This window comes from Leopardus geoffroyi, chromosome B2, assembly GCF_018350155.1.
Source record: "Leopardus geoffroyi isolate Oge1 chromosome B2, O.geoffroyi_Oge1_pat1.0, whole genome shotgun sequence".
Classification (NCBI taxonomy): domain Eukaryota; kingdom Metazoa; phylum Chordata; class Mammalia; order Carnivora; family Felidae; genus Leopardus; species Leopardus geoffroyi.
The window spans coordinates 34,763,373-34,779,884 of NC_059332.1; the positions used below are offsets into that span (position 1 = coordinate 34,763,373).

Below are 16,512 nucleotides of genomic sequence, written 5' to 3' on the forward strand. Positions count from 1 at the left end.
CATTTTTTATAGTCTTGGTATAATTATCAGAATCAGGGAATTAACATTACAAATTAACTAAAGACTTAATTTGAATCTCATCACCGTTTTCTCACTAATTTCCTTTTTCTGTTCCACGACTCTATCCAGAGTCCCACATTCTATTTAGTTGTTATTTCTCCTTACCCTGCAATCTGTAATAGTTCCTCAGGCTTTGTCTTTCTGGACTTTGACGCTTTGAAAGAGTATTAATAGATCAGTTATTTTGTCAAATGCCTCTCATTTCGGGGTAGTCTTAGGTTTCCTCATGAGTAGAAACATTTGGGCGAGAATGCTACAGACCTCATCTGTTGTGTCCTTCTTAGTGCATCATATCACAGGATTCATGATCTCTAAATGCCTTACTGTTGGTGATATAGCATTGGTTGTTTCAAGTTGTTTCTCCCAGATTCTCTAATGTAGAGTAGTGGAGTAGTTAACAAATATCTTTAGGAAGATACTTTGAAACTATGCAAATCTCTACATAGTTTGCAAACTTTCACCCACTAATTTTTTTTTTTTTCTCAACGTTTTTATTTATTTTTGGGACAGAGAGAGACAGAGCATGAACGGGGGAGGGGCAGAGAGAGAGGGAGACACAGAATCGGAAACAGGCTCCAGGCTCTGAGCCATCAGCCCAGAGCCTGACGCGGGGCTCGAACTCACGGACCGCGAGATCGTGACCTGGCTGAAGTCGGACGCTTAACCGACTGCGCCACCCAGGCGCCCCTTCACCCACTAATTTTAACATCAGTTAGTGGATTTTATCATGATAATTATTACTGTGGTGTTTCCCTAATGGTGATTTTGTATTTTCTTTTACATTTATAAATTGGAATTCTACCATGAGGAAGATCTAGCAGTTTTTATCTATCTATCTATCTATCTATCTTTTTATTTAATTTTTTAAAAGATTTTATTTTTTTAAGTGTATTTATTTATTTTGAGAGACAGTACTAGCAAGGGAGGAGCAGAGAGAGGGGGAGAGAGAGAATCCCAAGCAAGATCTGCACTGTCAGCGCAGAGCCCGACATGGGGCTCGAACCCACAAACTGTGAGATCATAACCTGAGCTGAACTCAAGAGTCGGACACTTAACCAAGTGGGCCACCTAGGTGCTCCCTAAAAGATTTTATTTTTAAGTAATCTCTACACCTAATACGGGGCTCAAACTCACAACCCCAAGATCAAGAGTCACATGCTCTACCAACTGAGCCAGCCAGGCACCCCTAGCACTTTTTAAATAAGTTCTTCACCATGTAGTACTTTTGTTTCATTTGAGAAAATTATTAAATGTCAGGTACTACCTATTCAAATGTAAGTAAAACTTTTGAATTATTTACACTATAGATTATTCCATTATTCACACTACTTAAAATAATACACAATCTCTCAGCCAGTTAGCAAGAGTTGCTCAGATTCATGCATTTATATAGTCATGTGATCATTATTATTCCACAAAGATCTTGAGTACCCACTATGTGCTAAATACTGTGCTGGGTACTAGGTATACTTATATGTCCTAATGCCATTCTTCTTTTGGCATGAAATTACACTGATAATTTGGTAATTTAGCAATGAGATGTCCACAACTTTGACCATAAATAAAGGACTTTTCATAAGTGGCAGTGGGTAGAAGGCTCACAGTTAAAGAATCAGTGCCAAGAGTTCAGGTCTCTAATTGCAGCCCCACAGGAATGCTCTAGAGACTTTCTGATATTTTCCTGGAAGTGAAGGTACTCACATGAATGGATCATTTTGGTTTATAGCCGCCACATAGAAATTTGAAAAGGTACTCCTTTATTCCAGGAATGCAAGGCTAATTCAATATTTAAATATCAATGTAATCTACCATATTAATGGTCTAAAGAGAAAAATCATATGGTCATATCAATATGCAGAAAAAGCATTTGACAAAATACAACATCCACTCATGATAAAAATTCTCAGTGAACTAGAATAGAATGGAAAGTTCCTCCACCTAATAAAGGGCATCTACAAAAATCCTACAGCTAACATCATACTTAATGGTGAGAGATTGAATGTTTTCCGTCCGACGATCAGCAACATGTCAAAAATATCTATTCTCACCACTCTTATTCAACACAGAGTACATATAAGTCTTAGTACAATAAGCAAGAGAAAGTCATAAAAGCCATTCAGATTAGAAAGAAACACAACTGTCCCTATTTACAGAGGACATGATTATCAATGTAGTAAATCCCAAGGAATCTACAAAAGATTCTTGGAACTAATAAATGAGTTACAGGATACAAGGTGAATAGACAAATCAATTGTATTTCTATATGCAAACAATGAATAATTGGAAACCAAACATGTTTTTAATTGCCACGCACAGTATCTCCAAAATGAAACACTCAGGTCTAATTCTAACAGAACATGGATAGGATCTGTATGCTGAAAACTCCAAATGCTAATGAAAGAAATCAAGGAAAATGAAAGTAAATGGAGAGACATACTGTGACCATGAACTGGAAACTCAATATAATAAAGACATCAATTATCCCCAAAGTGATCTATGGACTTAATGCAGCAGCTATCAAAATCTCCGTAGGGATTTTTGGTAGGTTAAACAAGCTGATACTAAAAGTTATATAGAATAGCTAAAACAGCTTTGAAAAAGAACAAAATTGGAAGGATCACATTATCCAATTTTAAGACTCATTATAAAGATAGAATAATCAAGACATGATATTGGTAAAGGGATAGACAAGTAGATCAATGGGACAGAATAGAAAGTCCAGAAATAGACATACAAAAATATGGCTCTTTGATCTTTGACAAAAGTGCAAAAACAATTCAATTAAGGATAGTCTTTAAAAATCATGTTGAAAACACAACAAAAACTAAAGCTTGACCTAAACTTCACACTTTATGTAAAGATTAACTCAAAATGGATCATGGATCTAAATGTAAAACATAAAGCTGTAAGTCTTTTAGAAAAAAACATAAAAGAAAATCTTTGTGACCTGGGAATTAGGTGTAAAGTTCTTACATATAGTAGGAAATTCACAATCCATAAAAGGAAAAAAAAAATGGATAAACTGGATTTATTAAAATTAAAACCTTTTGTCCTGTCAAAGACACTCTCAAGAGAAAAAAAAGACAAGCTACACACTGAGGAAAACTATTTGCAAACTGTATGTATGACAAAAGATTGGTATCTAGAATACATTCAGAAGTCTCAAAAATTAACAATAAGAAAAGAGAATTTTTCTTTTTAAATTAAAAAATGGGCAAAGGACTTGAACAGGCACTTCACCGAAGAGATTATGAGGATGGTGAATACGAACATGAAAAGATGTTCAACCCCATCGGCCATTAGGGAAATACAAATTAAAACCACAATGAGATCTCACTACATACCTCTTTTAATGGCTACAAGAAAAAAATACTAAAAACTAGTCCTCATCAAAATCGAGAATTTTGCTCTGTAAATACTCTGAAAAGACAGGCTACAGATTGGGAGAAATTATCTCCAAAACACAAAAGACAAAGGACTAGTATCTAGACTATAAATAACTCTTGAAACTCAACAGTGAAAATGCAAACAATCCAGTTAGAACATGAGCAAAAGACAAGAGCCATTTCATTAAAATATTTAGGTGAGTAAATTAGCATATGAAAAGATGTTAAACATCATTGGCCATTAGGGAAATGCAAACTGAAACCACAAGAGACCTCACCACATCCCTACTAAAATGGCTAAAACAGGGGCGCCTGGGTGGCGCAGTCGGTTAAGCGTCCGACTTCAGCCAGGTCACGATCTCGCGGTCCTTGAGTTCGAGCCCCGCGTCAGGCTCTGGGCTGATGGCTCAGAGCCTGGAGCCTGTTTCTGATTCTGTGTCTCCCTCTCTCTCTGCCCCTCCCCCGTTCATGCTCTGTCTCTCTCTGTCCTCTAAAAAATAAATAAACGTTGGAAAAAAAAATAAATAAAATGGCTAAAATAAAAAGTAGTGACAGATGCTAGTGGGAATGCAGAGCAACTGTATCAGAGATTGCTGGTAGGAACATAAAATGATACAACCATTCTAGAAAACAGCTTGGCAATTACTTAAAACTCTAAACCTGTAACTACCGTACAATCCCATAATTGTGCTCCTGGACGATTATCCCAGAGAAAAGAAGACTATGTTCATTAACCTACACACAAATGTTTCATAGCAGCTATATTTGTAATAGCCAAAACTTGAAAATGATCCAGATGTACTTTAAGGGTAAGTGTTTAAATAAGATGTGGTGCGGGGTGCCTGGGTGGCTCATCAGTTAAGTGTCCAACTTTGGCTCAGGCCATGATCCACAGTTTGTGGGTTCCAGCCCTGCATCAAGCTCTGTGTCTGACAGCTCAGAGCCTGGAGCCTGCTACGGATTCTGTGTCTCCCTCTGTCTCTGTCCCTCCCACCCTCACACTCTGTCTCTGTCTCTGTCTTTCTATCAAAAATAAACAAACATTAAAAATCTTTAAATAAACTGTGGTGCATCCATACCATGGAATACTACTCAGCAATTAAAAAAAAAGGAATAAACTATTGATACATACAACAACCTAGATGAATCTCCAGAGAATTAAGATGGGGGGAGGGGGAAGGCAATCTCAAAGAATTACATACTATATGACCCTATTTATGTAACTTTCTCAAAATGACAACATTCTAGAAAAGAACAGTTTAGTGGTTTCCAGGGTTAATGAGGGGATGGGGGCAAGGGGTAAGTGGGGGTAACTATAGAAGGGCAACATGAGGGGTGCCTGGATGGCTCAGTTGGTTGAGCATCTGACAATTGATTTTGGCTCGGGGTCATGATCCCAAGGTCGTAGGATCGGGCCTTGCATTGGGCTCTGCACTGAGCTCAGAGCCTGCTTAAGAGTCTTTCTCTCTCTCTCTCTCTCTCTCCCCCTCTCCCTCTGCCCCTCTCCCCTGCTCGCAGTCTCTCTCTCAAAAAATAAAACGAAAACAAAAACAAACAAAAAAAAACCAACCTTAAAAATAAAGGGCAACATGAGGGATCCTTGTGGTGGTGGAAATAAATAAAAAATACGGACAATATAAAATGAAGGGTGTGGAGGAACTAGAATTCTCATACCTTGCTGGTCGGAATGTAAAAGGGCAGGTACAGCCACTCAGGTACATAGATTGGCAGTTTCTTATAAAGTTAAACACACACCTACCACATGACCAACCATATCACCTTAGAGAGATGAGAGCTATGTTTACATAAAAACCTGTACCTGGTGTGCCTGGATGGCTCAGTCAGTTAAGCATCAGTTTCTTGATGTCGGCTCAGGTCATGATCTCGGTTCGTGAGATTGAGCTCCTAGTCAGCCTCTGTGCTGACAGCATGGAGCATGCTTGGGATTCTCTGATTCTCTCTCTCCCTCTCTCTCTGCTCCTTCCCCCGCCCCCCACAAAATAAATAAGTAAACATTTTTTTTTAATTTTTTTTTTTCAACGTTTATTTATTTTTTTGGGGACAGAGAGAGACAGAGCATGAACGGGGGAGGGGCAGAGAGAGAGGGAGACACAGAATCGGAAACAGGCTCCAGGCTCTGAGCCATCAGCCCAGAGCCCGACGCGGGGCTCGAACTCACGGACCGTGAGATCGTGACCTGGCTGAAGTCGGACGCTTAACCGACTGCGCCACCCAGGCGCCCCAAGTAAACATTTTTAAAAAACCACCTGTACCTGACTGTCCATGGCAACTTTATTTTTGACAACCAAAAACTGGAAACAAAATATCTATCAATAAGTGAGTAAATGAACAAACCATCCTATGGACTGTTACTCAGTCCAGCCATCCTATGGACTATTACTCAGCAATGAAAAGAAACAAGCTATTGATGCATATTACAGTTTGCATCAATTTCAAAGACATCATGCTGAATTCAAGAAGCCAGCCTTTAAGAGTTATATACTGCATGAATCCATTTACATGATATTCTCAAAAAGGCAAAGCTATGGTGATAGAGAACAGATTAGTGGTTGCCAGGGGAGGATGTGACTAAAAGAGGCGGCACAAGAGCATTTGGGGGCTGATGGAACTGTTCTGGATCTTCACTGTCGTGGTAGTTACAGAAATCCATACATGTGTTTAAATTTATAGAACTGAACACCAAAAGGAAAAAAGCCAATTTTACTGCAGGGTAATTAATTATTTAAAAAGGGATCCCTTTGGGGGGCACCTGGGTGGCTCAGTCAGTTAAGCGTCCGACTTCAGCTCAGGTCATGATCTCACGGTTCGTGGGTTCAAACCCTGTGTCAAGCTCTTTGCTGACAGCTCAGAGCCTGGAGCCTGCTTCGGATTCTGTGTCTCCCTCTCTCTCTGTCCCTCCCCTGCTCATGCTCTGTCTCTCAAAAATAAATAAAGGTTAAAAAAAAATTTTTTTTTAATTAAAAGGGATCCCTTTGCTTCAATGATCAGCCTTGTGCCACATTTGGATGTCCGGTACCTACCACTTGCTCCTTTGCTTGGCCTCTTTGTGCTTTGCACAACCTGTATGATCACAGGATTCAATCCCACCTGGCTGGCTCCAGAAAAATAGACAAATAGTATTTAAACAATACTACGCAGGGAATTGCGTGGTACTCTGAGTAAAGAATGAATACAATCTTTTCACTTTCTCTGTGGATAAATTTGATGTTGGGTTCACTTTCCAGTTGTTTCTTTGGAAACCTGGTAATGGTGGAATGTCAGCTGTGTTCCCAGCTAATGCTGGTTACGGTAAAAATGAGCCCAATTAGTCTACTATACCTGGACCAAGAAGACTGGTCCAGAACAATAAATACCCAGTGGGAATCCCTAGCTTTGGGCTTCTTGGAGCACAATAATTCTTGTAATGGGGCATGCCATTTGTGGGACTCTGGAAGCAACAGATAAGAGAATGACAAGAGATGTTGGTTCTATTTGGGAGATGAGGCTTCTAAAACCCAGATAGTTCCCATACTTATCCTCCACCTTCTTAAGAAAAACTAATGCCCACTGAGGTCTATTGTAGCTGTGTGAACATGAAATAACTAGTCAAGCAAAAAAAAAAAACAAAAACAAAAACAAAAAACAAAAAACAAAACAAAACAAAACAAAAAATGATCATTGAATGGGCATTGCAAATACTCTGGAAGGTATTTATAGCTCTAAACTGAGTCTTTTGGAACCATGCTGGAAGAGTTAGAAATCTGGCTGGTAAGGGAAGAAATGATAATAATGTGAGTGGAACTCACCTATTTTTTTTTTTTTTTCTATTCACCTAGCAAAGTAAATTGTTTAATCTGGGTAAGCAGACAAGGCCTGATAGGTTGTGGGTGAAAAGGCTTTGTATCTTCCTTACCTTGGGGAACTTGCACAAGGCCAACACTTATACCGGCAAGTAGGTCTCCGAGAAGCCAATCCTTGAATCGGTACAAACACATCCACTCCAGGAAGGGAAAGATCGTTAGCATGCATCTTAGGAACTTGTGCCATGAGCAGCTGCGAGAAAGAACAGAGACTTGATTCGGTTTTCCGAAGAAAAAGGCCGCATAGCCAAGAAAAGGCACAGTGCGTCGTTCTTCCCATACAGCAGAGTTTCTTGTCAGCACTGTTGATGTTCTGATAAGCCACACTAGATGACTCTTTGTTGCGGGACCGTCCTGTGCACTGCAGGATGTTTAGCAGCATCCTTGGGCCTCTACCCACCAGATGCCAATAGCATGCCCTCCCCAACTCGTGACAAGCAAAAAAATGTCTCTAAACATTGCCAAATGTTCCCTCGGGGACGAAATTGCCTCTGCTTGGGAACCAAATGCCATACATATGACAAGAACTCAGCCTTATAGTCTAGCATACAAAACAGGATGTTTGGAAAGAATTAAACCTAGAAACTTTCTAGTAGAAAAATGGACTGTTATTGCTTTCTCTTGATAAGCACAGTGTTTTGAGATGTGATATTGGTGGAAACCAGGGGCAATTAACACATCCGTGTCATTCCATATGCTTTTTTTTTTTTTTTTTTTTTTTACTGAAAATTAACTCTATTTGGCTTTGATCTGTAGTATGTCGAAATTTATAGAAAATATAGGCAACGGAGGGGCGCCTGGGTGGCTCAGTTGGTTAAGTGTCAGATTTTGATGGAGGTCATGATCTCGTGGTTTGTGAGTTCAAGCCCCGCATCCTGTGTGCTGTCAGTACAGAGCCTGCTTCAGATCCTCTGTCTGCCTTTCTCTCTGCCTATTCCCCCACCTCTCTCTCTCTATCTCTCTCAAAAATAAGTAAATATTAAAGAAGAAGAAGAAGAAAATGTAGTGGATGGAATCCTGTGCTTTAGGTGTTAGCTTTGTAAAGAAAAGGCATTAAAATAAAGCTTTATTATCCTTTAACCTAGTGGACATCAATCAGAAACAATTTTGTTATTCAGGGGTCATTTGGCAATGTCTGGAGACATTTTTTATTGTCAACAACTCAGGGAGGGGGTGCTATTGGTAGGTAGTGAGTAGAGGCCAGGGATGTTGCTAAACATCCTTCAGTGCATAGGACAACCCCCCACAGGAAACAATGTTCTGGTCCAAAATGTTAATGATGCTGAGATTGAGAAAACCCACTTTAACTTTTATTTTACTTATTTATTTTTAAATGTTTATTTATTTATTTTGAGAGAGAGGGAGAGAGTGTGGGGGAGGGGCAGAGAGAAGAAAAAGAGAATCCCAAGTAGGCTCTGCACCATCAGTGTCGAGCCTGATGCAGGGCTCGATCTCAGGAACAATGAAATCATGACCTGAGCTAAAATCAAGAGTCAGATGCTTAACAGACTGAGCCACCAGGAGCCCTTTATTTATTTTTAAAATAAATTTATTAATCTATCTCCCTGGAAATACTTTTTTTAAAGTAGGCTTCACGCTCAGCCCAGAACCCAACACAGGGCTTGAACTCATGACCCTAAGACCCGAGCTGAGCTCAAGAGTCAGATGGTTACCCAACTGAGCCGCTCAGGCACCCCTAATACTTAGATCATCTAAAACAGCAGAATCATTGTAAATCAATCAGTCACTAAGCTAATCAATCAGCCAGTTTATTTATTTTTGAGAGAGAGAGAGACAGACAGAGGGTGAGCAGGGAAGGGACACAGAAAGAGGGGGACACAGAATCTGAAGCAGGCTCCAGGCTCTGAGCTGTCAGCACAGAGCCTGACACAGGGCTCTAACTCATGAACCAGGAGATCATGACCTGAGCCGAAATCAGATGCTTAACCACCTGAGCCACCCAGGCGCCCCAAAACTAATTTAGTTTTAAATTGCTTTTTGCTGCTTATATTTTAGTGTGGGCTGAAAGCAAAATGTATGAAGGTTTTCCATGCGTGTGCTATAGATGGATAGCTGAGATTTGACTATAGTAACAAATATAACTTTAGTGTATGCAAGGCTAAAATGTGTGCTTAGAAAGAATTTCACATGTTTGATTCCCACACCTATGAGCCTTACTTTCCCTAAGGTAATTAAGACCAAGTAAGTGTAAGTGACTTTTCCAAGGTCGCAGTAGTGTGGGCAGAGCTGGGGCTATAAACCACCAGGTCTTCTGATTTCTACTTCCGTGTTCTGTACACTCTATTACCACCACAATTCCTACTGACAGCTATTGAATTCTGTTTGGGAGCCAGGAACAAGACCATTGGTTTGGAAGGAACATCACATTGCTATTTTTATGAGAGTCCCTGGATGTTAGGCAGGTGCACACAGTGTGCTCTCTCCAATTTTAGCCCCCAAAGGGGAGAGCAGAGCATGTCACTGGAACAATTTGTTTCTTCATCCGGTCCAGTCTCTCCTTCTCTCCATATGCCACTTGGCAGAAGACAAGCCACTGTAGGCAGAGTCATCAAAGCTCATTAGCATGGAAAAAAAAAAATACAGTGGACCTCGAATGACAAGGCTCTAAAACTGAAAGAAAATCAAGGAAGGAGCTAGAGGAATAGGAATTAAAGCCAGTGGGGGAAACAGTATAAGCATTTCAACATGAACCTGGATTTGACTTAAGGCATCATTAAAGTGAGGAATGTTAAGAGTCATTGTGAAAGCACAGGGGACATTTTGACAAGAAAGGGAGTATTTGTGGTTGCTAATAAAAAGGGAGAAAATGAGGAAAGAGATGAGGTTTTCTGTAAAAGAGGTAGAGTTCAAAGATCTTTTTTAAACTAAAAACCCCCACCCATATAGTGTTTTCTATTTGGTAGGTGCCTTACAAATACTCTTTAAGTCCTCACGATCCCCTTATCAAGTAGCCGCTAGTATCATCCTCATTTTTATAGATGAGGAAACTGAGGCAAAGTAGGGTTGGATAGCTTACCTAATGTCACACAGTTGGGAAGCAGCAGAATGGGAATTCAAAACCAGGCAATCTGGCCTCTGAGTCTTGCTCTTAACCACGGAGCTGTGCTACCTTTCACGTTAAAATCCAGAAGTGGATATAACTGTACGTTTTAGAAGTAGGGAGTAAGAACTGTGACAAAAGCCCATGGGAGGCAGAATTGATCAGATTTAAGTGTCTAAGGATAGGGCAGGTGGAGGGGAGTTAGGCTGAAATGTCTTTGATTGAAACTTTTTAAAAAATTTTTTATTTAAAAAAATTGTTTTAATGTTTGTTTATTTATTGTGTGTGTGTGAGAGAGAGAGAGAGAGAAAGAGAGAGAGAGCAAGAGAGCAAGCCAGCTGCACTGTCAGCACAGAGCTCAATGGGGAGCTTGAACTCAAACTCTGAGATCATGACCTGAGCCGAAAGCAAGAGCTCAACTGACTGAGCCACCCATGCCTCTTTGGTCATACATTTTTGTGATGAAGTATAAGTCAGGAAAAGACTCTTATTTTGTAGAGACAAAGCCAATGTGCCCCCAAACTCCTTCTTTGACATATGACCTCTGACCCATCAGGAGCAAAGAACAGGAGAGTAGTGATGTAGGACTAGGGAGGGTCTCCGAGACTACAACTTGCAAAAGGCAGGATATGGACAAAGGAGAAGGCCTCAATAAGGAAGGTCTACAATTGGGCTACATGGAGGCCTTTCTTTTTTGTCACCCAATACATGCCAATAGTAGTGATAAATCAAGGGATGAGAGGGACTGAAAATCCCAAGTATGAGTGAGAACAACTTGAATAATTAGGGCTAATATTATGATATAGGTCACAAAGCGTCCTTAACCTGAGGTCTATGGACCCCCAAGGGGTCTATGGATAGAATTTGTAGAGGTTTACGAACTTAGGAAAAATTATATCTTTGTTTTCATTACCTCCTAACTGAAATTTAGCATTTCCTTCAATTATGAACATTGACAGCAAACCACTATAGTATCAGCAGAACCTGACTTTGTCACTAATAGAAATCACAATATTTTCATATTACATTAAAATTGCTGCAGAGATCATAAAACATCATTTATTTCATCACTACTTTGAAATTATGGCAGTTATTAGATCCACATTATTAAATAACATAATAGTGGTATTTTTTCTATTCTGAGAACTGTATTTCAACTGGTTTCCTTTATAATCCTATGTATTTTATGCATTAAAAAATATTCTGGGGGTGCCTGGGTGGCTCAGTCTGTTGAGCGTTCAACTTTGGCTCAGGTCATGATCTTGCTGTTCGTGAGTTCGAGCCCCGAATCGGGCTCTGTGCTGACAACTCAGAGCCTGGAGCTTGCTTCAGATTCTGTGTCCCTCCATCTCTCGGCCCTCCCCTGCTCATGTTCTGTGTCTCTCTGTCTCTCAATAATGAATAAATGTTAAAAAAAAAAAAATTCTGGCTAAGATCATTCAATAGGGGAAAGAACCGTCTCTTCAACAAAGGTGTTGGGAAAACGGAATACCCACATGGAAAGAATGAAGTCGGACCCTTACTTTATACCATATACAAAATTAACTCAAAATGGAAAACAATCTAAATTTAAGAGCTAAAACTATAAAACTCTTAGAAGAAAAGATAGAGGAAGATCTTCATAATCTTGGATTTCACAATAGTTTCTTAACTATAACACAAAAATCACAGGCAACAAAACCAAAAAAATAGATAAACCAGATTTCATTAAAATGAAAAACTGTTGTGCACCAAAAGACACTATCAATCCACAGAAAGACAATCCACAAAATGGGAGAAAACATTTGCAAAATATATATCTGATAAGGGTTTAATATCCAAGATATATAGAGAACTACTACAACTCAACAACAAAAAGGCAATCTAATTTTAAAAAGAGCAAAAGAAGTAAATAGACATTTCCTCAAAGAAGATATACAAATGACCAATAAGCACATGAAGAGATGCTCAACACTTAGTTATCAGGAAAATTCAAAAAACAAAACAAAACCCCACAACGAGATACCGCTTCATGTCTAGTAGGATGACTGTATTTTTTAAAAATGGAGAATAACACAAGTTGAAGAGGACACAGAGCGATTGGAACACTTGTACATTGCCAGTGTGAATGTACAATGGTGTACTACTGTGAAAAAGTTTGGTAGTTTCTCAAAAAACTAAACATAGAGTCACCATATGATCCAACAATTCTATTCAGGTATACACCTTAAAGAGTTGGCAACAAGTTCTCAAACAGATACTCCTATGGCAATACTCACAGCAGCATTATTCACAATAGCCCCAAAGTGGAAACAACCCAAGTGTCCATCAACAGATGAATAGATAAACAAAATGTGATATATACACACAATGGGATATCATCAGCCATAAAATGAAATGAAGTACTGATCAGGTTACAACATAGATAAACTTTGAAAACATTATGCTAAGTGAAACAAACCAGACATGAAAGACAAAAATCGTGTGATTACACTTAAATGAAATATCAAGGGGGCCTGTGTGGCTCAGTCTGTTAAGCATCTGACTCTTGATTTCAGCTCAGGTCATGTTCTCACAGTTTGTGAGTTCGAGCCCACGTCGGGCTCTGTGCTGACAGCGCAGAGCCTGCTTGGGAGTCTCTCTCTCTCTCTCTCTCTCTCTCTCTGTGTCTCTTTCCCTCTCTCTGCCCCTCCCCTGCCGGTGTTCTCTCTCTCTCGCTGTCTCAAAACAAACTTAAATAAGAAAAAGAAATATCTAGAAGCGGCACAGCGATGGAACATAGAGGAGAGGTTACCAAGGGGTAGGGTGAGGGGGAAATGGGGAATTATTGCTTAATGGGTGCAAAGTTTCTGTTTGGGATGATGAAAAAGTTTTGAAAACAGTGGTGATGGTTGCACAACATCATGAAATGTCATTAATGCTGCTGATTTGTACATTTCAAATGGGTTAAAACGGCCAGTTTTACGTGATATATGTTTTACCACAATTTTTAAAAGTAAAAAAAAAATTATTCTGAAAAGATGTTCATAAGCTTTACTAGATTGCTAAAAGGCTCGCAGCACAAAAACAGGTTAAGAGCCCCTCAACTTCAGACCTACACAGTCACACTGGGTATCAGGGGGGTAAGTCCTATGTTGTACGACTACAAGGACTTGGTGGGCACCACTGGCTATGAGGTTAGAAGGATCCCATTCTGCTACCATTAATTAGTCCATCCCAGTTGCTTCTTGTTAGGAAACTGGTAATAGTGGTTAACCGAACAATGTATTTATTAAATATCATCCCTAGATGCTGTGGGGGGGCATCCAAGGTCTTTATGCCCAAGAAATTTATAATCAAGAGGGTGCTACAAGACAAACCACAAACAAGTGACTGAAGAAAAATTACACAGTAAACTAAGGGTCCTGATGACAGGAGTTCAGAGGAAGAAGACAGAAGTCATCACCAGAGGAATAGAGTTTTGGTGCTGACAGCTTGGAGGCAGTTGAATGACCCCACACACCCACCGGCACTGGATGTGGTGTCTGAAGGTAGTGATGTCAATATCCAAGTTCCCAGAGGAAACGCTCTTCCTTCTGTGGTCTTGTTGAAAGGTCTCCTCATTGTACACATCTCGCTGGACGTCATAGGCAAAAGAATTTTGCTTACGTTTAGAGCCAAAACCCTGGAAGCTTTTCTCTGGCTGCATCATTTCTGGTTGAGTGGAAAGAGATAAAAAAAAATTTTTTTTTAAATCTAGATTCTCAGTACACTTTTATGGAAATAAAATTTCCATATAATGATATTTTACATTTGCATAACAATGCTGTTTTGCGAAACTTTCTCTTGTACAATTTTATACTCAAAATCACCCTATAAAAAAAATTCAAGGCATATATTAATCTCATTTTCCAAATGGAGAAACACAGAAGGTTAAACAGCCTTGGTTGTTTAATAATTAGAATTGGGGCTAAAGCCCAAGTGTCTTGCTGGGAAGCCTAGTTTTCTTTACATTCAGTTATGTTGCTATGTTGTGGGGAAGTGATTAAGAGGTAAAAGTCAGTATCACCTCCAATTTTCACCAAAAATACTAAAGATTAACTGGTCAATACAACGTCTTCCCTTTATCCTTTCCTTTTCTTCATAGCACTTGTCAGGACCTGATTCAATGTTTGTCCATTCGTCTAAACCCAAGAGGCAGGGCTTTTTTCATGGTTGTGTCCACAGGTGCCAGAATAGTGCCTGATACTTAAGATTGCTATTTCTTTTTTTTTTTTAATTTTTTTTTCAACGTTTATTTATTTTTGGGACAGAGAGAGACAGAGCATGAACGGGGGAGGGGCAGAGAGAGAGGGAGACACAGAATCGGAAACAGGCTCCAGGCTCTGAGCCATCAGCCCAGAGCCTGACGCGGGGCTCGAACTCACGGACCGCGAGATTGTGACCTGGCTGAAGTCGGACGCTTAACCGACTGCGCCACCCAGGCGCCCCAAGATTGCTATTTCTTAAATGACTGTCAAGTACCCAGTTAGTGGCACCACAGTGTAGCAGAAAAAAACATTGCACGGGGTATCAGGAAACTGGGGTTCCAGCCGTGGCTGTTTTTCTAACTAATGGTATGATTGGGCTTAAGTTTCTCAGAAACTGAGTTTCAGTTTCCTTCAGTTTCATGCATAAAATAACATGGTTGGAACACACAGTCTCAAAGGGTCACATTAAGCTTTAAAAATCTATGGGGCGCCTGGGTGGCTCAGTCGGTTGAGCGTCCGACTTCAGCCAGGTCACGATCTCGCGGTCCGTGAGTTCGAGCCCTGCGTCAGGCTCTGGGCTGATGGCTCAGAGCCTGGAGCCTGCTTCCGATTCTGTGTCTCCCTCTCTCTCTGCCCCTACCCCGTTCATGCTCTGTCTCTCCCTGTCTCAAAAATAAATAAAACGTTAAAAAAAATTTTTTTTTTTTTTAATAAAAATCTATATCATCCTGGGGCACCTGGGTGGCTCAGTGGGTTAAGTATGTGCCTTTGGCTCTTGGGACATGATCTTACAATCATGAGTTTGAGCCTGGCATCGGGCTCTTTGCTGTCTGTGCAGGGCCAACTTCAGATCCTCTGTCCCCCTCTCTTTCTGCCCCTCCCCCACCCCTTTCTCTCAAAAATAAATAATAAAAACTTAAAAAACAAATCTATATCATCCTGCTCTTTTTTTTTTTTTCATCCTGCTCTTTTAAGAAAATGAGGAGGGACCCCTGATTGGCTCAGTCAGTTAAGCATCTGACTCTTGACTTTTGGCTCAGACTATGATCTCATGGTTCATGGGTTCAAGCCCCGTGTCCATCTCTGTGCTGACAGTCTGGAACCTGCTTGGGGTTCTCTATCTCCCTCTCTCTCTGCCCCTCCTGTGCTTGCACTCTCTCCTTCTCTCTCCCTCTCCTTCCCTCTCTCTCCTTCTGTCTCTCTCTCAAAAACAAATATTAAAAAAAAAAAAAAAAAGAAAATGAGAAGGAGGAGTTACTGAGGATAGCTATAGATTCATTTGTGGAAGAAAGTACAGTCTTGTTTAAGTTTTTATTTATTTTGAGAGAGAGAGAGACAAATCGAGAGGAGAGAGAGAGAGAGAGAGAGAGAGAGAGAGAGAATTCCAAGCAGGCTCCCCACTGTCAGTGCAGAACTTGACATGGGGCTTGAACCCATGATCCATGAGATCATGACCTGAGCTGAAATCAACAGTCAGATGCTCAACTGACTGAGTCACACAGGTGCCCCAATCATTCTTCATCACCTATGTTTTTGAATAATAAAAAAAGCATAAACTCTAAATTGCTTCCCACATAAATATGGAAAAGTGTGTATACACACACACACACACACACACACACACACACACACACACACATATCACATAGCTATAAGATACTCCAAATATGTAGATTACCCAAGTAGTTCTTTTATAGGTGAAGCTGAAAACAAGTTTAATGTGTCGGCAACGTTTTCCTTCAGAATGCTTATTTATCATCATCATCATCATCACCAATATTTATAGAGCACTTACTATATACCAAGCATTGCACTCAATTTTTTTCACAAGTTATTTCATGTAATTTCCACAACAATCCTAATATTGCTGTTATCCCCATTTTATAGGTGATAAAACCGAGAGTTTTGAAAAGTGAACTGACTGGGCCATAGTCCAA

At 40.0% G+C, this 16,512-nt stretch overlaps 1 protein-coding gene across 5 annotated transcripts in view; it reads right to left on the reverse strand.

Annotated features, from left to right (window-relative positions):
* Window positions 1-16,512, reverse strand: part of SLC26A8 (solute carrier family 26 member 8) — an 87,154-nt gene that overhangs the window by 60,030 nt on the left and 10,612 nt on the right. For all 5 annotated transcript variants that reach the window (XM_045500785.1, XM_045500788.1, XM_045500787.1 and 2 more), the window contains exons 2-3: window positions 13,853-14,039; window positions 7,360-7,499 (exon numbers count right to left, since the gene is read on the reverse strand). In XM_045500785.1, coding sequence (XP_045356741.1) covers window positions 7,360-7,499; window positions 13,853-14,037 — 325 coding nt within the window. In that variant the 5' untranslated portion in view covers window positions 14,038-14,039. The remainder of the gene's footprint in view (window positions 1-7,359; window positions 7,500-13,852; window positions 14,040-16,512) is intronic.